Source organism: Microcebus murinus, chromosome 12 (genome assembly GCF_040939455.1).
Source record: "Microcebus murinus isolate Inina chromosome 12, M.murinus_Inina_mat1.0, whole genome shotgun sequence".
Taxonomy (NCBI): domain Eukaryota; kingdom Metazoa; phylum Chordata; class Mammalia; order Primates; family Cheirogaleidae; genus Microcebus; species Microcebus murinus.
The window spans coordinates 23400727-23423909 of record NC_134115.1 but is presented as its reverse complement, the minus strand read 5'-3'; the positions used below and the strand labels follow the sequence as shown (position 1 = coordinate 23423909).

At 39.8% G+C, this 23183-nt stretch overlaps 1 protein-coding gene across 2 annotated transcripts in view; it reads left to right on the top strand.

Moving 5' to 3' along the window:
• The window catches only part of OSTF1 (osteoclast stimulating factor 1), a 53381-nt gene that overhangs the window by 1300 nt on the left and 28898 nt on the right, over positions 1-23183 (top strand). Inside the window, exons 1-2 of one of the 2 annotated variants that reach the window (XM_076008622.1) lie at positions 6344-6365; positions 20999-21045. Coding sequence is in view for 1 of the 2 variants with exons in the window: in XM_012759808.2 (XP_012615262.1) it covers positions 20999-21045 (47 nt within the window). In the remaining variant the exon portion in view is untranslated. Of the gene's footprint in view, positions 1-6343; positions 6366-20998; positions 21046-23183 lie in introns of those variants that run through there. The other variant, XM_012759808.2, reaches the window with a different exon arrangement.

Genomic DNA, 23183 nt, shown 5'->3' with positions numbered 1-23183 from the left:
TCATAATTATCCAGTTTTCTTTCGTTGCAATCGTACAGTGGCAGGATCAAGTCTTTTTATTTGAAAATTATTACATACTCACATGTGTAGAATTCATTGAGGACTTAAATCTTGGTGGGGTGCGTGCGAAGGAAGTAGCTGAGACAGGCTCGGCCTCAAGCAGAGATGGGGTGTGGTTAGATTGGAGCTCTGCACTGCATTAAGTATGGAATCTGGTGAGAAGTTTGCATTTTAAGTGCTTTGGATGGGGTAGCAGCTTTCTAAACTCTGATGTAAATTAGGACCTCTAGTATCTAACAAAGCTGAGTTGTTCTTTGATAGCTAAACAAAGTGTCTTATTTTTTCTTTCTTTTTTTTTTTTCTTACCATGGTGCTCAAGCAGAACAAAATGCCTTATTTTAAAGAAAGTCCTAAGGCAGATTGCATGAGGTTTTTCATCCCTCCAGACACATACACACATGCAGGAGTGTATGCATACTTGAATATTCATGCACACTTGGGTGCGGTTAGAGACTATCCTGTTACCAATTGGGGTTACACTCCCAAGAACCATTTTTGTTGTCTGACATCACTGCTTTCTCCTTCTCCTCAGTAAATCAGAAAGCACATGGTTAAGCAGGACTGCGGTTTAGAGAGAACTTTAACTCCACATGAATTTATAAGTGAGATCCAAACACAATTAAAGTCACCATAGAAACTGGTTTGTAGGTTCAGTCATTTACAGTGAGAAATATTACTGTCAATCAGACTTGAAACTTTGTGTGGGCTAGCTTATTCAAAAAAGAAGTGTCCTCTTATAGGTCTGTCCCATATTTACTGTATGCGAGGCACTGGTCTAGACACTATTACATGTATTAATACATTTGCTCCTCCCAATAACCCTGTGAGTTCAGTACCCTTATTATTCCCATTGTACAGGTGGGGAAATGAAGTTGCACAGAATGGTCAGTTAACTTGTCTAACTAAAGTCAGCAGCTGGGGGTGGGGGTAGCAGACAGAACCCACATAGTTTGGCTTCAAGTCTGTGCTGTTAACCATTATGCTATTCTGCCTTAATGCACAGTATACTATTCACATTGGTGGTCATGAATATTTGAGAGCTGGTGGGCAGGAAGTGGGAAGGAAGGGGCCTGTGGTCCTCAGTCAGACTTGTCCCAAATGCATAGAAAGGTCACTCCGTGGTTGCTAGCAGTAAGGAGGGCAGTGCTGCACTTTAGTTTTTTGTCCTGCAGGCAAGCTAACATGGGTGAAAATGTCTGAAGCAAACTTGGAATAGGTGGAGGAGGGGTGTATTTAATTTTTGGTTTCTTGGTTTGTTTATACCCTTCCTCATCCCAAAAGGACTTCTAAAAATACAAATTATCTGAGAAAGGAAGAGAGAGAAATAAAAAAGATAAAGCAAAGTCATGTCGAGGGAGGGAGGAGTAATAAGAGGAAACGAGTGGAAAAGTTAGCTTACAGACATGCACGTATGTCATAAGATCCAACAAAATTAGTTACTAAAGGAGGTCTGTGGATTTGGCCCTCAGCTTCAAGCAGACAGAAAAAAGATCAATGACAAGATTCCTAGTGCTTACAAAATTAAAATGTGTTATTTGTCCTGAGAAGTAGTTATTTTAATGGCATTGAGATCTGAGACAAACTTTTCCCATGGGTTCTCTGAAAGTGTTGGAGTGGACTGGGCTTCTCTCGGAGAAATACAAGAGGAAACATCATAGTGATTTTCTTACAGCTTCCTTCAATGCAAGATTCAGGCAAAAGAGCATGGCTCGTTTCAGTAGGCAATACTAAAAGGAAGGGAGCTAGGTGACAGAATTCAAAGGACTTACTGGAAGATTTTAATAGCAAGGTACATTTGCCTGTAATGTGGGCTAATGCATCTTTCAGAATGATCAGCATATGCCCAATAAGGGGACCATTCATGGAAGGAGGCTGCTCAGGCAACTACTGAGTAGTTGCTGGTAGGAGAGTCTAGCCACTTTTGTATCATCCTAAGGATATATTGGGGTCACCTTCTTTGGGTGACCATATCCAGAATTCATTCACCACTACACAATATATACATGCAACAGAATTTAACTTGTGCCCACTAAAGCTATTAAAATAATTTTTAAAATGTAGCTGATATTTCAGGCTCTGTCCTAGACACTGGTATTCCAAGGAACAATAAGATAAGTTCTCATTCATGAAGGTCCTGAGTCTAATAGGGTAAACATATGTATCTACAGATATTATCTTAGAGTGCCCCACATCTACAGTTGAATAGCTGACCTCATCCATTTTGTTAAAAAAACCCTGTAATTAAAAAGAAAAATAACATTTTTAATACTACAGTACAGATAAACAAAATTAATAAAAATACAAAAATCTTCCCTATCATCTAATAATAATCATTATTTACACTTGGTTGAATTTTCTTCTTCAAATCCATGACATTCAAAAAGAAAATAAAAACAATTATCCTCACAGTGGTTTCTCAGTTTCAATTTTAAGTGTCTTGCTGTTGGTTGGCATATGTTTTTGACAGTCTGTATAGTATTGCCTACATTCTGCTTGAAAAATCAATTCTGTCACAGTTTGACCTTTCCTTGCTTACTGATTTTTTTTCTGTAGGATCACTTTTGGCCACTCAAGGTCTGCCATTGAAATCCTCCCCTTTAATTGTTAGTCATACCACCATGGTACTCTGTCTGCTAAGAGGTTTTGCAATTTCATAGTCTTCAGTTCATTCTTTGTGGGACCTCCCTTTTCTTTTTCTGAACCAGCAAGACCTCTCAATTTTACACGTACAGCATTTATGTTGTTTTCATCCACCCTCAGGAGCCTTGTAATTCAGTTTGGGTGAATCTGCCTGGCTTGTCAGAGTATAGAAGACAGCACTTTTTTTTTTTTTTTTTTTTTTTAGAGACTTTATTCTGAGACTTGATGTAAGGATAAGCCAAAGGATATTGAATGAGATTTGGACCTTAGAATCATCTAATTCTAAGCAGATTCAGTAACTCTCCATTGTAGCTGGAAACCTGATGTCAGACTTTGGCCATTTCTTTCAAATGGCTTATTGATTTTGGTGGTAAAAGTAAAGCAACATAAATATTTCATGTGTCTTGTGAAAATAAATTCATGGAACTTTGAAGAAGCAAATGGTGGTGTTTTGGGTTCTTTTGTTATTCATGGTAAAAACATCATAAAACTTCAAAGACATCATACATATGCTGCTTAAATAACAAGACCGAGAGGAAAAAATTCTTCAGCTAAAACCTCAATTTTTGTATAATTCGCCCCCCCCCCGATAAAAAAATTAATCAAAGCTGAGAATATGGGATTGGCTTTGAAATATGGACATGAATAGTTTTCTCTCATAAACTTGATGCTGCATTTATACCTGATGGCAGAATAAAGTCTGAGAAACATCTTGAAAATTCCAGAATGGTGATGATGATAGTAATAATTAACACTTATTTGACCCCATCTGTCAGGCACTGTACCAAACACTTTATATGGTCTATCTCCTTTAATTATTCTGACTTTCCTGTCAGTAGCTCCTAGTAGCCCTGTTTTATGGATGAGTAGTACTTAGTGAGGCTAAGTAAACTACTCAGGGGTCTCAAAGCTAGTTAGTGGTTGGTGTGACCGTGGAACATAAGCTTTAACTTGAATCTATGCATTTTGAGGCCGAGAACCCTGTGAGAGATTTTACTGGGTTGTACCCACTTTTGTTGGGCATCCACCTTTATTAACTTACGCAGTTGTGTTACTGGCATTTGCTTTGTATAACTGTAACTGTCCTCTTTCATTGGATGTGTGTTAGACTATTAGACTGTACACTTTCTGAGTCCTTTGTAACTGCACAGCCACTAACCTGCTTATAAGTGACAGATACATAAAAAGTCTTGATACATAGTAAAGTCTTTTTGTCTGGAAGAAGGTGGGGGGGGGGACTGTGGTTGGGCTCTTCTTGTACCTTTACTACAAAGTAGCAAAGGGTAGAGGCTGTGTTTGTCTGCTCAGCACTTCTAGAATTATAGTGAGGTTTCCTGTCTCTTGTGTTTCCACATTCCCATGGCTTGACTTCCATGTGACTAGTGCAGGGAGATTTTCTGATTTATACCTCAGGCATAAGAGAACTGTTGCTAAAGTTGTCCTCACTTGCAGGGAAAGAGAAAACACATTTTACTAAAAGATACAGAGACCGTTGGGTGGGCTGATGTGAGTGAGTTATCAAGCCAAGATTCTCTATGAAACAAAGAGTTTCAAAAGTATTACAAATATTAGTATGGAGAGAGCCAACTGTATGCCATTCTATTGCACTTATTTAACCAGACACCTGTTAATGTGCATTTAGTTTGTTTTTGATCTTGTGTTATAACAAGCAGTATCAGAATAGGCTTGCTGCTTACAAGTGTAAATCCATGGGATAAAATCCTGGCAGTGGATTTGTTGTGTCAGAGGATATGTGCAAGTGTTGTTTTCGTAGACATTTCTAAATTACTTTCCAAAGAAGTCATGTCAGTTTACTTCCCTACTAAAAACGCGTAAGCATGTTTTAAACACAAAAATCACAATGCATGTGACAGGAGACATTATCAGGGTATGGTCAGAGGGCTGGGAAGTACCGGGCAAGGAACCCGAGGAAGCCGAAAAGCTGGCTTCGAAGAGGGGTAATTTAAGCAGGGTTCTGAATGCTGAATAAGAGTTTGCTGGGCAACAAAGGGAAAAAGACATTTGACTCAGGCAGAAATGAAACAACTTAGCACATCTTCCTGTCCACATTTGCCTGACTGCATAGGGGCTGAGCTTCTCTCAGAAAAGCTAATGAAACTTGGTGCGTGCATGTGGAACTACAAAGTGGAGATTTTTTTTTCTGTATTCAAGAGAAAGCCATTTACCTAGTGTTAACCGTTTGTGGAAAATGGTACTGCTCCACTTAGAAAGTGAGAATTTAAGCCAGGTACGGTGGCTCACGCCTGTAATCCTAGCATTGTGGGAGGCTGAGGTGGGAGGTTTGCTTGAGGTCAGGAGTTTGAGACCAGCCTGAACAAGAGTGAGACTCTGTCTCTCTTAAAAAAAAAAAATAATAATAATGGAAAAATTAGCAGGGCATGGTGGCACATGCCTATAGTCCCAGCTATTCGGGAGGCTGAGGCAAGAGGCTAGCTTGAGTCCAGGAGTTTGAGGTTGCTGTGAGCTGTGATGATGCCATGGCAGTGTAGCCCTGGTGGCAGAGTGAGACTCTGTCTCCAAAAAAAAAAAAAAAAAAGTGAGAAGTTAAATGTACGCATCAGCTCTCTGTGCAGATTGCTTATCTGTTTGTCATAGTTAACAATAGCTGTAGGTTTTTCGTTTGCAGCCATGAGTTAAAGAAGTTAACCAACTTAGAATCAACTAAACAAGTTACTGGTGTGACTGCTATGGCCACCTGATCATTTATTTCCTACTTTATATCTGGGCATCTGTAGAATTTTTAGAAAGCCACAAGGCAAATCTCTCAACTTAGGACAGGAGTTGGGGAATAGATTTGTATTTATGCATTTCTATTGGCATGGGATTTTAAAACTCTTTAGCATCCCTTATAATTTGATACACTCTTTTGATTTTATATTCTTGGGACCCAAGAATGCACTTAATGTGGATCTTTTCTGCCTAGTGCTCCTGACTTCCAGGGAGCCTGAACGCAATTTGAAGTTAAGGGAGCCCTTCTAACCAACTCACTTTATACTCATACTAACGGGGCTGCGTCAGGCCTCTTACAAAGATCTGAAGGCACCTTAGAGAGGGGTCTTTCTGGCATCTCTGCACTCCAGGAATTTTGCTTGGTTCTGAGAAAGTCCTGGGTTCTATTTCAGGATTCCTGGCTCCCCATCCAGGACTTGACTCAGTTCACTCCCATGAGACAAAGAAATGACTTCAACCTGGAGGTTATTCTGCAGTGTCTGTTTGTCTTCTAGGAACTTCATGACCAAACCCATATTTGGGGAAAATGTGCTTGCAAACTCTAGCTCACTGAGCATGAGTGAGGGTGGATTGGCTGAGAGAAGCCTCTTTAGCCTTTGACATAGTTGGCAGGTATCTCAGACGTTAGGGGATTTGGAAGATTCTAGTGTCTTATCTTACCTTGCTTAAAAACCAGACTCTTAACGATTGTCTCTGAAATGTTGACCACCCAGGTGTACAGAATTTTCTGGCTAGCCCATAATTTTTTACTACTTTTTGGGCCTATCATTTTGATGGGTTAGTGCTCAGCTTCATCTGATGGTAGCCCTGGGAGAACCTAAACTGAAACTATTCTTACTTGTTTTTCAGGCGAGGAAAGAGGCTGTGAAACACTGCAACAGAAACCGTTCCCTCCAAAGTTAATATTCTGAATGGTGTGCCAGACTTAAAATTTTCAACCTTATTTTCCTGTTGGGGAATAAATCATTCTGTTTTAATCCTCTGCATGCAGGTTCTGAATCTAAGTCACCCAAGCAGCTGCCCACTAGAAATGGCGTCTGCCTTAAGCTGAAATGTGAAGTGGGAGTCCCTGCTTATGGAGACTGCCCACTTCCTCTTTCGGGGAAGCCCTCCCATCTGAAAGGGCTTCTCTGGTCCTTGCCTAATGCCTTCCCACTCTGGGGGACCAATTCTGCATCTAAATATGGGGGCCATAAATAATCCCCAGGACTCGACACTAGCTTGTGAGGAGCTTTCATTTCCACAGTGGGCTCCTGCCCTTTCCTGATTGTTGGCTGAAACTGGGTCTGGTGTCCTGACATCTGTTCCAGCCCTCTCTTGCTGGCTGGTACCTGGATACCTGCTGTTCTCTCTGCCCTGAACCCTTATCATTTGCCTAATTATTTTCCTGCTTAGACATGTGCCCCAGGTCGTTTGGCTTTGGCTAACAGTACTTGTGCCTTTCTGATAGTCTTTGATCCTAAGATTGGTCTAGATCTCTGTGTGCTCTTGAGTGGGTTTCCCTATGGATTCCCTTCCTTTTTCAAACCTAACCTTTTGGGTTAGGTATGAATGGCATAGCCAGTTGTTGTTTGAGCTCTGATGAGCCTTACAACAGTGTCTTGCTTAGAACTACTCCGGTTTTCCTCACTGATGTCAACTGGAACTTGGGTTCTTCTTCCCTCAATTCCATAGAGCCCTGAGAACAAAGTGACTGCTTCTCAACTGATGATCAAATTCACCGTCAGTGTTAAACCAATCACTGATTTATTGTCATTCTCTTCCCAAAGGTACTTACATTAAAATATAAAATAAGCTAAAAACAAGATTCCAAAAAAGGAATTCCCTTTTAAAATGAATGACTCTCTAATCATAGGACTTTAGGCATAAAGCCTCCCTTATAGGAGATATTATAGGATCAAGCTATATCTTGGAGGAGGAAGAGGCAGAGTATGATGATGGATATTAAACATTTGCTTTGGGATGAACTTCTGGTCCCAATTTTTTAATTAACTTACTAAGTGACCTTGATAAGTCACTAGACCACTTTGGGCCTACGTTTCTTCATCTGATGCTAAATCTGATTCTGATCATCTTCATTGCCTTAGCCTGGCCTTTCAAATAATTTCTCAAATTGCTAAATAATTTCATTTTGTGCTGCTTCTCCTAGACTCCGGGGCGGCTTTTTATTATCTCCCACCCAACTCCCAGCTACTTTCTGTGCTCAGTGTCATGTGAATAGAAAAATGTGGAGGAATTAAACAAGGGCTTTTCATAAGTCCATGAAAAACAAAGAGAGAGTGGAAAGGATAGGATGAGGGTTAAGGAGGGGGCATAATGTATTAATAATTAGGTCTGGTATGATTTCACTTAGGCTTTGGCTACATAAGGCAGCATTTTTTTTTTTTTTTTTTTTTTGCAGTTGTCTAGAAAAAGAGAACACTGGGATAGCCCTGCAGGGATGTGTTGGGGGCTCTATATGCACACATTCCAGTGACCAAAATGACCAATGCAATGACCAAAATGTGGTCATTCATATACTCGATGAATGGCCATTGAGACATTGAGGACTTTTATGTTTGGAAAATGTGAAGTTGATTATAATTCAGTAATTATAATTAGTTGATTATAACCCAACTCTGTAGACCTGAGATCTGAGACCTGTCTTCTACTAGGTTTTAGAAATAAATTCTCTATGCAGAATATCATTCAGGATCCCCCTTTCTTTTTCCATCCTATTTTTTCCCCATCTCTTTTGGAATTAAGGCTTGGATTAAGCCATGGATTCAAGTTTAGCCTTGCTTTATAGAAATTCTCACATTTGCTTCCAGGGAGGAGGGTTTTCAGTGCTGATGAGTCTTCTAAGAGATTGGTTTTCAATCTACCCATCACTCTGCCAGTTACATTGGCAGAAACCAGAAACTTTTTTTTTTTAAAGAAAATAACATTTATATATTTACAGGCATTCTGATATAATGGCAATTTTAAGAACATAGAGTTATACTAACGAGAATAAATTTTATTGCTGTGGCTTTAGAATTCAAACAAATATCATTCTATTTATAGTTAAAAATTATGCTCAAGTGTTAATTTTCCACCAGCTGTCTTTAAAACCGAAGGTAAAGAATGGCAATTTGTTAGGACACATGGCAACTAGATGGCAGGTTACTTGTGTGTGTGGACAGGGGGCATAGAAGGAGAGCAGATTCCTAGTGTTCAATTTGAAAGCCTACAATTTAGATGACCGCTGCACGTTGGTGGCGAGCCACTTCCCCAAAGAGCACTGACTCTTCCCTCTTCTGCCCCTGTGGGCAGAGAGGTTATTTTCCCTGTCACCCCATCCACATCTTAAACAAAATAGCTCTGCAGGCTCAGGGGTTGAGAGGGGACCAAGGGCATTCCTCGAAGCTTAAGGGCAAATTTTACTGTCTCTATTGCCTGCCTTCCCACATTCTTGTCCCCATGTTCATAAAAACATAAAGTGATTTTCTGGGTTCTCATCAATGAAAAAGAGTTTAAAAACGAAAAAAAACTTTGTGAGCACATGCAATCTTAGAGATGGGCGTGGCCTTGGGCTTTGGAGGGGCTGGAGGTCAGTATGTGACTTTTATGGGTGTTGTCATAGCTCTTACTGCCCCCAGCAAGGCCTCGAGAGAAAGAGGGATTTCCACAGGGATGGTCCTGTAATTTACCGTAGTTTAAATACACCTTCAGAAAACCACAGCTGTTCATTTGTCTGGCCTTGTCATTCTCTGGGGAAATCCAAAAGGACTGTGTTTTCATGAGTCCTTCTTCCTCTTCCCAAGATCTGCACTGGTTTGGGAAGACACCTTGACATTTATTTGAGTTAAAAATATCCCCTGGCCTTTTTGGGAGTCACTTGGACTCCTTCGATCTTGCCAGACCCTCCTAAGGTCTGTCTAGCCCCTCCTTTCCATAAACAATTCCGACTTTCCGGGCCAGGCCAAACTGGAGAAGGACCTCCCCACCTGGACTGAACCATCAAGGACATGCCAAGTCTGGCCCTGGAATACAGTGGCAGGTAGAGGCGTCATGTGCAACATTTCCAGGGCCACCAGGCAAGCCTTGCCACTTTTATGAAAGGAACACATGCAGACCTTTTGAAGTAGTGCTGCTGGGCCTTGAATGAAGATGCAATTAGGGAAACAATTTCCAGTTTAAACACTGTTGTCTTAGGAAGCAGGTGATCTTGGAAGAGAAGAAATGTTTTGGACATCTTGTTGGTTCCTTACAGATGGCTTCTCTGAACTCGCTTTCCTTGTTTTGGTTCTGTTATAATTTGAGATTGGGCTTTTGCAGAGTCTCTTGTGTGTGCTGTGGAGTCTCTTGTGTGTGCTATATAAGAAAATTGGAATCCTTTTGTCTTCTGAATGGAGAGGGGCTCAGTTTTCAAAGATATTGCTGATTCTTTGCTCTTTACTTTTTCTTCTTGTGTCTTATACTCCTTCTCAGATGTCCAGAGTTTGTACTATTATACCAGAGTTCTAGTATTAACTAGAAATAGTAAAATACCCTCAGCTACAGATTTGACCCCTGTATTGAGTCAGCTTTGATTAATCACCTAGCTTAAACTCGATTCTGTCTCTAGTGAGTTTCTTTTCTTTTTTTCTTAGATACTGTGTATATCCTTGTCTCTTTACCAGGTTTGAAAGGGGTTCTGCTATAAATAAGGGACATTTTTATCATAATGTTGTCTTAGTAAGATGTGTCTTTATAGAGGGCTAAGACTAGGCCATTTTTAATGCATTCTGAGAACATTTTATCGTTGCTAATAGTACCAGATATCTAAATCTGGAAATTTTCCATTTAGTCTCTAAACACTGTTACACACATTCATATATATTAAATGCTCTGACCTGGTATTTTTTGTAAATTTTTATTGTAAATGATAATATTTTTATTGTAAATGATAAATTCATAATATACAGGACTAGGATTTTGATAATACTCTCTCAGTGAGGACAAACACAAGGAATGAGCCCCAAAATAAGGCAAAAAGGTACAATAATTAATAATAACTAACATTTATGGGCACATACAATGCATCAGGAACTGCACTCAAGATTTTACAAATGTTAATTTATTTACTGTCATTTATTTCCTGGGTGCCAACATTAAAATCTCAGATCTCTCTGAGCAGTGTTCAGAGCATGGGCTCTCGAGCCCAATGGCCTGGGTTTAAGCCTCTTTGCTACTGCTCCCTAGCTGTGTAGACCTCGACTAGTTCCTTATATGTTCTAACCTCAGTATTCTGAGCTGTAAAATGGTGTTAATAGAGTATTTACATCATGGGATTGTTTTGAAGATTAAATAACTTGCTGCAAGTTAGTGTTTTGCATGGTGTCTAGCCCATGGTAAGTGTACCATAAATGTGAGCTTAGATGGGCAATTTTTTTTGGAAGGGTAATTTAGTTTTGGATTAAAGGTTTTAGTGTTAGGGAATTTACTGTCTCTAATCTTGGATATATGGAGTCATTTGCTCAACCAATCATTTTGTATGAGGAGGCCAAGACACAGATTGGTTTGGGGGTCAGTGAGAGGCAGATTTGGAGCCACAGCTTTTCACACTGTGGCATATGCTCCTGTTGTCTGACTTCTTACTCACGGGAAAAGGGGACCATAGGATAGAGGTTGGTAAACATTATCGGTAAAGGGCCAGATAGTAAATATTTTAGCCTTTGTGGGCCACATAATGGTCTGTATTACAGCTCCTCAGCTCTGCCATTGTACATTGTGAAAACAGCCACAGACAAAAAGCAAATGGATGGCTATGTTCCAATAAAACTTTATTCATAGATAGTGCAATTTGAATTTCAGATCATTTTCACGTGTCATGAAATATTGTTTCTTCTTCATTTTCTTCCCATCTGTTTAAAAATGTAAAACCATACTTAGCTCAGGGGTCATACAGGTGTTGCTGTCATGGGTCAGCCCTCGGGCTGATCTTGGCTCTTGCAGAGGGTGGCATCACCAGTGTAGCCTTTTGTTCTTGTTTGAATTTCAGTTTCCTCCATTCTTTCCCAAGGTTTCTTCAAGTTAGCTTTGTAAGCAGTTTGTCCTGGGATGAAGGGTTTTTTAGGGACCATTGCTCCCAGTTAAGACACAGTTGGCGAAGAGCTTGTCATTTGAAATTTTGAATCTTGCTATTTGGGATTTTTATGTAATGTGGTGAAGGAGAAATGCATTAACCAGCGGGTCTGGTCCCTCAAGATGTAACAGTATCCAAGTTGCTAAAAGGCACTGAAAAGTATAAGCAAAGGAAAAAATGGATTAGAAAGGCACACTGTTAATAAACAGAACCCTCTTGTCAGAAAACACACTGGCCACTGTTTTTAACAAGTCTGCCATTTCTGCAGCTGAAATCAAGACACGTTTCAAATTCTTTAGGGTTTTTTTTTTCTCTCTCTCTTTTTTTTTTTGATTGGCTAGGGGAAGTGGCAGGGAAGAGGTGATGGAGGAGGAAAGAGGGATGAAAATGTCACGTTCGTAGTCTTTTCTACTAGTTATATCCTCTAAAGGTGTATGTCCAAATAGAATTGACTGAATTTCACTTCATTACTCCAAGAATATAAGTTTGAGGGAAGAAATTTATTCCATACATCAAAAACTCTTGGACGTTGCTAAGCTCACAGTATGGTTTTCTTTCCAAGGATTATAGCCTCTCTCTTTATTTCCAAGAGCAGTGGGCTTTTGTGGACTGACACCAGTAGAGATTGGGGCCAAGAAGCCTGTTCTGAGCTAATCACCTCATTTGTGGGCTTTGGAATCCACAAAGCCCAGGGGATCCAGTGTTGGCCCAACAGAGCACAGCTGTTTCCTATCACCCTAGGAATCAAAAAACGATGGCCTTGACTCTTGGATACTGTCTGTTTTGTTTTTGAGCGGAAAACATCCTGTTTCATCATGAATGCTTGATACAATAATTTAAATATACTTAGTAGCCATAACATTAATACTTTTACTTACCCTGAGAATATTCTGAGGTGGTGACACTATTTTATACCCACAGGGTATAAATTAAGAAGATTATTACTCCCTGTGTGTTGTTAGAGAAATAAGAAAAAACTATATATATATATGTAGTAAATTCTTGTTTTTTTATAATTCTCTTTTGATCAAATAATTCTCTTCCTCTTCTTTCTTTTTGACAGCTCTGAGATTGATTGTAACTGTCTCCTTTTAGGAGAGATGAGAAAATATTGTTTTTTATATACTGGCTGAATTTTGAAATTCACAAAGTAGAGGACATATTACCCATTCTTTGTAGAGTCTTGTTGCAAATTCCTACTTTGATCAGATAGTCTGGAGCAGTGGCTTCCAAACTTTTTTTGACTTGTTCACCTTAGCTTCGCATTTCTTCCAAAATCTGTCTTCAGCTTTGGCTGATGGACCAAATTGTGGAATGCCTACTTCAGTATCTTTTCTGGCCTACGAAGACTTCTGCTTGAGCAAGGATTGTAGATTGCACAGGTAACCCAATCATTGTAGCAGTATCAATAATGCAAACAAGGCATGCCACATGGATTTACGTAATGTAACTTATTCTGAATGTGTGCTTTATATTTTGTGCTTTATATGTTGAGATTCTCTCTGTCAGTTGAAAGCATAAAGGTGTATTTATTTACTATTAGAAGAGAAAACTGTTGTAATAATTAATGATGCTTATGAGCTGTTAATTTTACGTCCAAAAATTATTACATAAAGTGCAAAAAATTATAGGTGTAGATTGAGAATTAATGTTGAGAGAATGCAATTGTTAATAATTCTGTAGAAACCATTGTCATCTTTGTGGAATTACCTTCAGTGAAATTGCATCATCATCATTAAGCAACTCTCCAAGTGTAGGAGATGAAGAGAAGGCAAGTCTTGACCTCAGTTGGTTCCCATTAGGGAGGAAGGAGCGCTTACTAATGTGTTTGGAAACATCACCACCTGCAGTAGCGACACTGGCAGAATCATTGCAAAAATGTCTTGCTTTTCACAGACCTCATTTCAGAGAGAGCATTTGTTTAGTTTTGCAAAAGTCCCATCAAGCTGCAGTTGGTAGTGCCAAAGAATTTTAGTTCTTGCCCTTTTATATCAAACTTTAAAAATGAGTCTACTGGAATTTTAATGATGAGATTATAATCATAATTAATTTTTAAAATAAAATTTCACGTCTATTCTTGTATCCCAGTAGTTCATTCTGTGAAGGTCACATTTAGCTTTGGCAAATATTGATTTTAATATTTGGCCATTTGGCATTATGCCAAAAATGTGTGTTTAGTAATTTTCTTAAATATTTGGCTATCTCCCTGTTCGTTCCCAATGAAATAAAAATTTCAAAAAACCATAATTACTTCTGTTCAATACAGTGTATTCTGCTCTTTTCTGTTCTACTTAATTTTTTTTAATAGCCACTAAATTAGTTTCATAATTTACTAATAAGTCATGACCCACAGTTTAAAAATGTTGAAACTCACTATCCTTTGGGAATAGTGAGACAGTTAGGTAGGGGTTATTTTTGTATGTAATATTTTGGTCATACAAATGCTGGGAAGGATTTCTAATTATGTCCTTTCCCAAAAATGTAATTTGAGATCTCAAAGGCATCTTAAGACTCGTGAAAAATGAATTAATGCTATTGCCAAACAATTTTCTATAGTGGCTATATTTGTTCACACTCCCACTAGCAGTATCTGAAAATTCTAATTGTTCTATGCCTTTGTTAACACTTGCCATTGTCAGTATTTTTTTTTTTTTAAAAGTGAATAGGCTATTTTTTAGAGCAGTTTTAGGTTTAAAGCAAAATTGAGTTGCAGGGATAGGGACTTCTCATGTCCCCTGCCCACACACATTCATAGACTCCTTTATTATCAACATCAGAGTGATACATTTGTTAGAGTTAATGATCCTGCATTGACAACACATCATTATCATCCAGACTCCATAGTTTGCATTAGGGTTTGTCTTGTTGTAGTTTCTGTGGGTGTGGACAAATGTGTCCACCTTTAGAGGATCATACAGATTAGTTGCACTGCCCTAAAAATCCTCTGTGCTCCACCTATTCATCCTCCTCCTAACCCCTGACAACTACTAATCTTTTCACTGTCTCCATCGTTTTGCCTTTTCTAGAATATCATAGTTGGAATCATATAGTATGGAGCCTTTTCAGACTGACTTCTTTCAGTTAGTAATATGCATTTAAGGTTCCTCCATGTCTTTTAAGGCTTGATAGCACATTTCTTTTTTTTTTTCTTTTTTTTTTTTTTTTTGAGACAGAGTTTCACTTTGTTGCCCAGGCTAGAGCGAGTGCCGTGGCGTCAACCTAGCTCACAGCAACCTCAAACTCTTGGGCTCAAGCAATCCTCCTGCCTCAGCCTCCCGTGTAGCTGGGACTACAGGCATGTGCCACCATGCCCGGCTAATTTTTTCTATATATATTAGTTGGCCAATTAATTTCTTTCTATTTATAGTAGAGACGGGGTCTTGCTCTTGCTCAGGCTGGTTTCAAACTCCTGACCTCGAGCAATCCGCCCACCTCAGCCTCCCAGAGTGCTAGGATTACAGGCATGAGCCACTGGGCCCTGCCTAGCACATTTCTTTTTAGTGCAGAATAATATTCCATTGTCTGAATGTGCTACAGTTTATCTCACTGTCAGTATTTTTCATTGTTACCATCAGAGTGGTTATGTAATAATTATGACAGCCATTTTAAATGCAAGCCATCTAAATATCTCATGCATCCCAGCATTCTTAAACAGAAGGTAAATGAAATAGTCCCTCTACTGCAGGTAACTAAGGTCTGATATTTTGAATGGTCATTCCTCTTGCTGTTTATTGTTATGTCTATCCCTTATGGTGGGGCAGTCCCTTTTTAATGCTGGTTTTCTCCAGAACTGTGCTCCCCTCACTCCCCTCCCCCAACACACAGCAGGAGGTTTGGAGGGGGGACGAGTGATGCTTCATCTGTATTTACAACCGCTCCCCATCACTTGCATTACCGCCTGTCTGATCAGTAGTTGCGTTAGATTCTCATAGGAGCACGAACCGTACTGTAAACTGCGCATGCGAGGGATCTAGGTTGCACGCTCCTTATGAGAATCTAATGCCTGGTGATCTGAGGTGGAGCTGAGGTAGTGATGCTAGCGCTGGGGAGCAGCTGCAGATTATCAGATTACCATTAGCAGAGAGGGGTGACTGCAGAATAAATGTAATGGGCTTGAATCATCCCCAAACCACCCCCCTCCCTGGTCTGTGGAAAAATTGTCTTCCATGAAACCAGTGCCAGAAAGGTTGGGGACTGCTGGTCTAGAAGATTCTCCACCTCTTCACCAACAGGGAATAAAATAGGTTAGAAATTCTGTGTTTGAATTTGTAAGCTCCAAGTCCTTCTAAGTGGTGTTCCAGCTCCTCAGAGGTACACTGATACTATTATGTTTGCATATCTCAGAAGCAGAAATTGCTCTTTCCTTTTGCCTGTAAAAGACCCTGTTTCAGAACCCCTCCCTTTACAACCATGGCAGCCTTCACCGTGGTGGACAAGGGTTCATTTATTCGAAGTCTGGGGTCAGTCTAATTCCAGAGGAAAATACAGTGTGTGGCTGATGGCTAAGTGGACTCACTCCTTCTCTGTAGGGGGAGGGAGGGGCTGGAGAGAAAAGGGAAGGCCATGCCTGGCAAGGTGAGGAGCCAACAGGCGTCTGCTGCTGCTGCTGCTGCTGCTGCTTTAATAAGAATTTGCTTATCTTGCTTATATAAGCAGAACAGCCCCGCTCAAATCCTTAATGCTGTCCACATGCTGTTCTTGCAAGATTCACCTAAAGCATGAGACAAAAGATTGGGCCTCTTTTCAGCCTCAATTCGGGTGAATTCCAGGGTGATTTCAGGTCATTCATATAGTCTTCTCAGCTCTACTTTATCTCTTTGCTATACATAACCAGACTTTGCTGAGAAAACGATCAAACTAGAGGGAGCTCAAAGAAGACGTCTAATTTAATCTCCTTGCATGTGTAAGAACAAATAAATTTGGAATTGATCAATGCCTGCTCTTAATGGTCTATTAAGATGTTTACTGTTTTTCAGGTGTGTGTAAGGAAGAGAATATACAGGGTGTCCCAAAAGTCTCTATACAAAGGAAAAATTTTGTAATGAATATTCTGTAAGTAAAGGAACATTTAGCTACAATTTCCCATTTTCCATAGGTATGGTGACTTTTGGGAGACCCTGTAGAAACCCAGAGTTCCCTGATTTCTTCCCCTCAGTACTCACTAAACCTATAGACCTATAGAACATTGCTCAAAATTGAATTAAATGTGATGTAAAAATGATCAGTGAATATTATTAATTATTGTTAATAAGAGAGAATATCTAGGGTTGTTAAACTGTAGTCACCAAAGTCATCTGTTTCTTTCACAGTCTATGGTGGTTTCTATTGTATTCTTTTGTTTCTACTTGACCCAATTTGAAGAATAAATTAAGGCTCAGAACTTTTATAATGTGTGAATCAAAAGAGATCCACCAGAGGCTGTGCCCTAACATTAAGCAATAAATAGGATTGTGCATATGAAAGGGTTTTCTACAGCAGAGAGAATTGTCCTTTCCATAATAGTCTAAGGAGTTGCCTGCTGTTCAATGTTTAGTATAAATCAAAATGCAAATAAATCGCCCACTTCCTTTCAGTTGGGAACATTGTAAGTAAGTGGATCACAAAAGATGCCATTATGAAAATCAGTGGTTTAATCCCACTCCATGTGTTTGTTTTTAGGTTCTTTAATTTTTGTTGAATTTTACCTTAAGCCTGTTAAGTTGGCATTGGATCTTGTTTCCAAAATTAGCCATAACACATTTCGTTGCTGCCTTCCCTCAAAGGAACAAGAATGTTCTGTCATTATTGATTTTGGTCTCCATTGGACCACTTCCTTGTGTAACTTCTCTTTGCAAAGTTCAAAGTAATCAAGATAACTGGTCTCCCCTCTCAGAGAGACAATGGAATCAGCAGAAAATGCTTTTCTCCTGGCAGCTCCTCCTCCCACTTGGTGTTTCCTTTCTTCAGGGTGTGTGAGTGTGGGTGCAAAACAGACTCCACACAAAAAACATTTTCACTTTTACTTCTGCCTGTTTAACCTCCCCTGGTAGAGCAGAAGCAATGTGGCACTAGAATTCTGATGGCAAGAGGGGTGTTTTCTTGTAGACACACTAAGGCACGGGGGATCTGAGCTGCTCTTCTGTATTAAGATGTTTAGAAGAAAGAGAATGCTTCCTCTTCCCTACCCCAAATCATATCGTTACTGTTTGCATTCATTATAAAAGTAGTGCACACTCAGTGCAATGCGTGTAAACAATAAATGTAAAGTAGAGTGTGATGGACCCCCGCGAACTGTGCTGTCGTTCAAGGGTATGAGTGTGTATGTCTGTGTTGTTAACATGGACAGGCTGGTACTTGGCCTACAGCTCTTAACATGCTTTATTTATTTATTTATTTATTTGTTTGTTTGTTTGTTTGTTTGACTGTTTTCTACCTGTCAGTGTCTGTGGCTCTGTCTGCTGCACTTTTTTTGTGATTGACAAGTAAAACTTGTATATATTTATGGTATACCATATCATGTTTTGATATATATACATTGTGGAATGGCTAGATCAAGCTAGTTAACAGAGGCATTACCTCATGTACTTCTTTTTTTTTTTATGGTGAGAACACTTAAAATCTATTCTCTTACAACTTTCAAGTATACAGTGTATCGTTAACTGTAGTCACAATGATGTAATGTATAGGAGATCTCTTGAGCTTATTCCTCCTATCTAACTGAAATTTTGTGTCCTTTGACCAATAATTCATCAATCCCTCTATCCCCAGCCTCTGGTAACTGTAAGGCTGGTGGCAGGGCCCCCTCCTCTCCCTAGATCAAAAAAGAAAAGGCTCACAAGACCAGACCTGCCAAGGACAAACTGCCAGGCCCTGCTGAGAGGAACCACACCCAGATGTCCACCTGGATAAGAAAGTTTCAGCTCCTGGGTTCTGCAAATACCTCTAGTCCCTCCTATTTCTCAATGACCATCCAAGGTCACAATGGAAAATCCCTAGTTCTTCCCACCAAAAGTCCCTAGCCCAGCCCAAATGGTATAAAAGGCCTCACCCCCTTCAAACGGGGACAATTTCTCGGGCCCCCATCTCTTGGGACCCCAGAACCTCGTCCGGGAGCTCTAAATAAAGCCATGTTGTTTGGCTCCACTCTTTATTTCTCTCTCTCTCTGTTTCTTTCGCCACTGGAAAACTTTACATTAACCACCATTTTACTCTGTTTCTGTCAGTTCAACATTTTTAGATTCCACATGAGTGAGATCTGCAGCGTTTGTCTCTCTGTGCCTGGCTTAATTTCACTTAACACAGTGTCCTCTAGCCAGGTTCATTCGTATTGTCAAAAATGACAGAATTTCCTCCTTTTTAAGGCTGAATATTATTTCGTTGTGTGTATTTATCACATTTTCTTTATCTATTCTTCCATGGATGGATACTTAAGTTGATTCCATAGCTTGGCTGTTAATGGATAATGTGTAGCATTCTTTTAAAATTGACTTTATCATGTGGATGGCTCAGAGTTGATTTACATAGACCTCTCTTAAAGGACATTAAGTCATTCCCCATATTCTGATGTTCCAAACCTGCATCCTTCGATATGCTAGCTACCACCCGTGTGTGGCAATTTAACTTAATTAATATTAAATAATATTAAAAATCACGCTCAGTAGCCACATGTGATGAGCACCAGATATAGACTCTTTCAATCATTGCATGCAGTGCTATTCTAAACCTCTAAAACCTTTCTATATTGGTTAGTGCTATTCTGAATTAACTTTTTTGTTTCAGACTTTTTTGAGTGCATGGTTCCATCCACTTCTTTATTCATCCATTTTTCATTCATTCAACAAATAATTATTGAGTGCCTCCTGTATGCCAGGCAATGTTCTAGGCACTTGGATATCTCATTCATAACAGAACAAAAGTACCTGACTTCATAATGCATATAATCTGTTAGCAAAAGGTTTTTGAGTGCTCATTCCCAATAAATATACATGAATTTATAAGTTGCATATTTCTTATTTTATGCCATTATATTATAAAATATGTTCAAATAGGAATGGAAAACAATATGATACAAATATAAATAATTCTGAAGTAATCTTCCTGTCTCCCACCTTGGAAACCACCGTTCTGAGTGATGCTTTTTTTTCCTGATGGTCATCTATAAAGGTTCTTCCAGTGCTGAAACCAAAGTCACCTCTTAAGTAGATAGTCTAATATTCTTTCTAAATCTATTTATTTCATAAAAAGATCCTCCTGGGTTTTTTTTTTTTTTGCTCTCTGTAGGCTTTTTCCTATACTGTTTGAGTTCGTTCTTGTGCACAGTTGGGCTTCTGTATCTGTGGATTCTATATCTGCAGCTTTAACCAACTGGGGATCAGAATTATTTGGGAAAAAACACAATAAAAATAGCATTATAACAAAAAATAATACAAATAAAAAATACAGTATAATAACTACTTAGCATTTGCATTGTATTAGTTATTATAGGTAATCTAGAGATGACTTCAAGTATATGGAAGGATGTGATATAGGTTGTATACAAACACTATGCCATTTTATATCAGGGACTTGAGCATTGATGGATTTGGATACCCAAAGGGGTCCTGGAACCAATCCCCTGAGAATACTGAGGGATGACTCTCTTCCTTTAGCAGACATTTATTAGGTTCATATTGTATACCAAGTAGGTACAAGGAAATTGAACAAATTAGAGTTCCTGCCCTTACATGAAACAGGCCGGCCAATCAGTGATTATAATCCAGAGTGTTATGGAAATGCAGCAGCAGGGCATGTAAAGAGAGACATTGGCAGCAGCTCAAGACACCTGGTTGCTCAGTTACTGCACCCTCTTCTCTGTCTTGGGCCTTAATAAAGTTACAAGTTTCTCCAAAAGGTCCTTTTGTTTTTTCCCTCCATGGTATTTTCTTTTCTTTTGGACAATACAAAATTCTAGGCCCCTTGATTTGAGAATATTCAACCAGTGCAAATTTTCACATTATTTCTTTGTGTTAAGATGCTTACATTTATATTTTTAAACTTAGATCTTAGGGTTGGACAGACTCTATATAAGACAGAACCTAAGTTATATTAACCCTTTGTTGCGATATATATTGCAAATACCTGTATTTTGCCCAAGTTTGTCAGCTGTCTTTTAACATTGTTTATAGTATTTTTCATGAAAAAAATTTTATGTGAAATAAAAAGACAGAACTTAAGTACAAATAATCATGTAGCTCCTACTGATAGGAGGAAGCAAAGTCATCTTTCAGAGGTGTATGTTTTGTTTATTCTTATGTTCATTGAACAAATATTTTAAAAGTGACTCCTGGGTGGAAAAGGTAACTTAATTCTGAAATAACTTTCTCACATGGGCTTTTAATGAAGAAATTCTGAAGCATATAATGGATAATGGTATTGAGAGCAGATTCAGAAATGAAAGAATTGATCAATTTCTTTTTCTTTTCTTTTTTTTTTTTTTTTTAGGGCAAGTTAAAGTCTTCAGAGCTCTGTATACATTTGAACCCAGAACTGTAAGTATTCAGTTTTTAGCTTTAAAATTGACCTATAAACCTAAGGTGATTTCATTTAGACACTTCGTCTGGCTTAAATGGTCTGCCTTTTCTTTGATAGACCGAGGTAGCTCACAGGAATGAGTGTGGGTCACTTCCCACACTGTCCAGAGAGGTGCAGGCTAAGCCCGTGGGTTAATTTGCATCTCCTTCCAGTCCAGAGGTCGTGTTGTCCGTCTCACATAGCTTCTCCTTATGTTCTGACATCACCTGCTTTAAAATCAAGTGACTTGGCATCTCAAGCACAACAACTCAGTCGTGCTTCCTCTGAATCTCATGATAACCTCTCATTCTCTCTTTGACCCTCTACCCTCAGGCTGCCTCATAATGGCACCTTCTGCTGACCTCCCAGAGCAATTGTTTATGTCTCTGCTGTGTGTGTTTTCCATTGTTACAGTTTCTGGTATCCATCCATCCATGGCTTATCAAGCTCCTGTTATATGCCAGAGACTGATCCAGACTGGTCCCACCACCACTGGGGATGGTGTGGTGACAACAGAAAGGACAGTCTCGTGGAGCTTGCATCCCAGAGGAGAGAGACAGGCAGTAGCAGAAAAATGGACGTGACTGTCCGGGCTGAGTGCTATGGAGCAAAATAAGGACAGTGAGGGGCAAAGAGTTAATGGTGGGAAGAGTGTTTTTTTTTTTCTCCATAGGGTGTTCAGGGATGGCCTTTCTACAAAGGTGACATTTGAGGAGAGACCTGGAGGAAGTGAGGGAGCAGAGGGAAGAGCAAGTGTGAGTGATACTGGACTTCAAGTTCTTGGTCCCCAAGTCAATAGAAATTGGCATGAGACTAGAAAGATTTAGGTAGGCAGGGCTTTACTGGGGCTTTTGCTCAAACAAAAGGAAGACAGTGCTGGTTAAGGGGGCAGCCAGACTGGCTCTCTGAACAAAGGGCTGGGAAACTTTTATGGGGTTGTAAAGAGGGAAGGAGGTGTCAGCTTTGATGTCATCACATGTGGAAGTGGGGTTCTATTGGCTGCTGTGTGCACTTGGTAGTCATGCTTTTTCATGCATCTCATGTATCATTAGCATTTTAAATTTCCACCCCTGGGCATGATTTTTAGTGTTAAAATGAGATTATCACAGCTGGGCGCAGTGGCTCAAGCCTGTAATCCTAGCACTCTGGGAGGCCGAGGCAGGCGGATTGCTCAAGGTCAGGAGTTCAGAACCAGCCTGAGCAAGAGCGAGACCCCGTCTCTACTATAAATAGAAAGAAATTAATTGGCCAACTAAAAATATGTAGAAAAAATTAGCTGGGTATGGTGGCGCATGCCTGTAGTCCCAGCTACTAGGGAGGCTGAGGAAGAAGAATCGCATGAGCCCAGGAGTTTGAGGTTGCTGTGAGCTAGGCTGATGCCACGGCACTCACTCTAGCCTGGGCAACAGAATGAGACTCTGTCTCAAAAAAAAAAAAAAAAAAAAAAAAAAAAAAAGAGATTATCACAAGAGAAAAGTCAGAGTAAGGTCAATATGGGGGTCTGTTTTGGCTTGAGGTGGTTTAGATCTGGATAGGTCTGGTTTCTTTGCAGTTAGGTTCCTTACCAGTTGGTGTCAGCATCTTGCTTCATTGGTCCTGGAAGACATTACTCAAGGGACAATTAGCTCCCCCCTTATATGGATATGTGCTGAGTTCCAGCAGCTAGGAGGTTGTTTGTTTCTGCTGTTCAACAGTTAATTAGGCTGGGTCATGCTGCCCCATGTTGCCTCCCTTGGTCAGAAGTGAAGCCAAATCCTGTCCCTATACTCTCTCACAAGCAGCATCTTGGTGGATTCTAGGGGCAGCAGGGAGGACAGTGTGGCTTGGAAAGTCACGAACAAGGGAGAGGGTGGTAGGAGACAAGTTTAGAGTGTTGGAGTGGAGCCAGAGGGCAGCTCAGGTCCAAACGTGGATCTCATTTGAATCGTGCTCTGGGAAAGATTGAAAGTAATTGGGGGGTTTTGAGTGCAGGAGTGATTAGACAGCAAAGTTTTAGGAGAATCACTCCAGCTGAGGTGCGGAAATCCATCTAGGAGATTGGAGGGTTTTGAAAGGGGAGTGATTAGGCAGTGAAGCAGGGAGTCCAGGTGGTTCAGAGGCAAAGGAGAAGGAAACC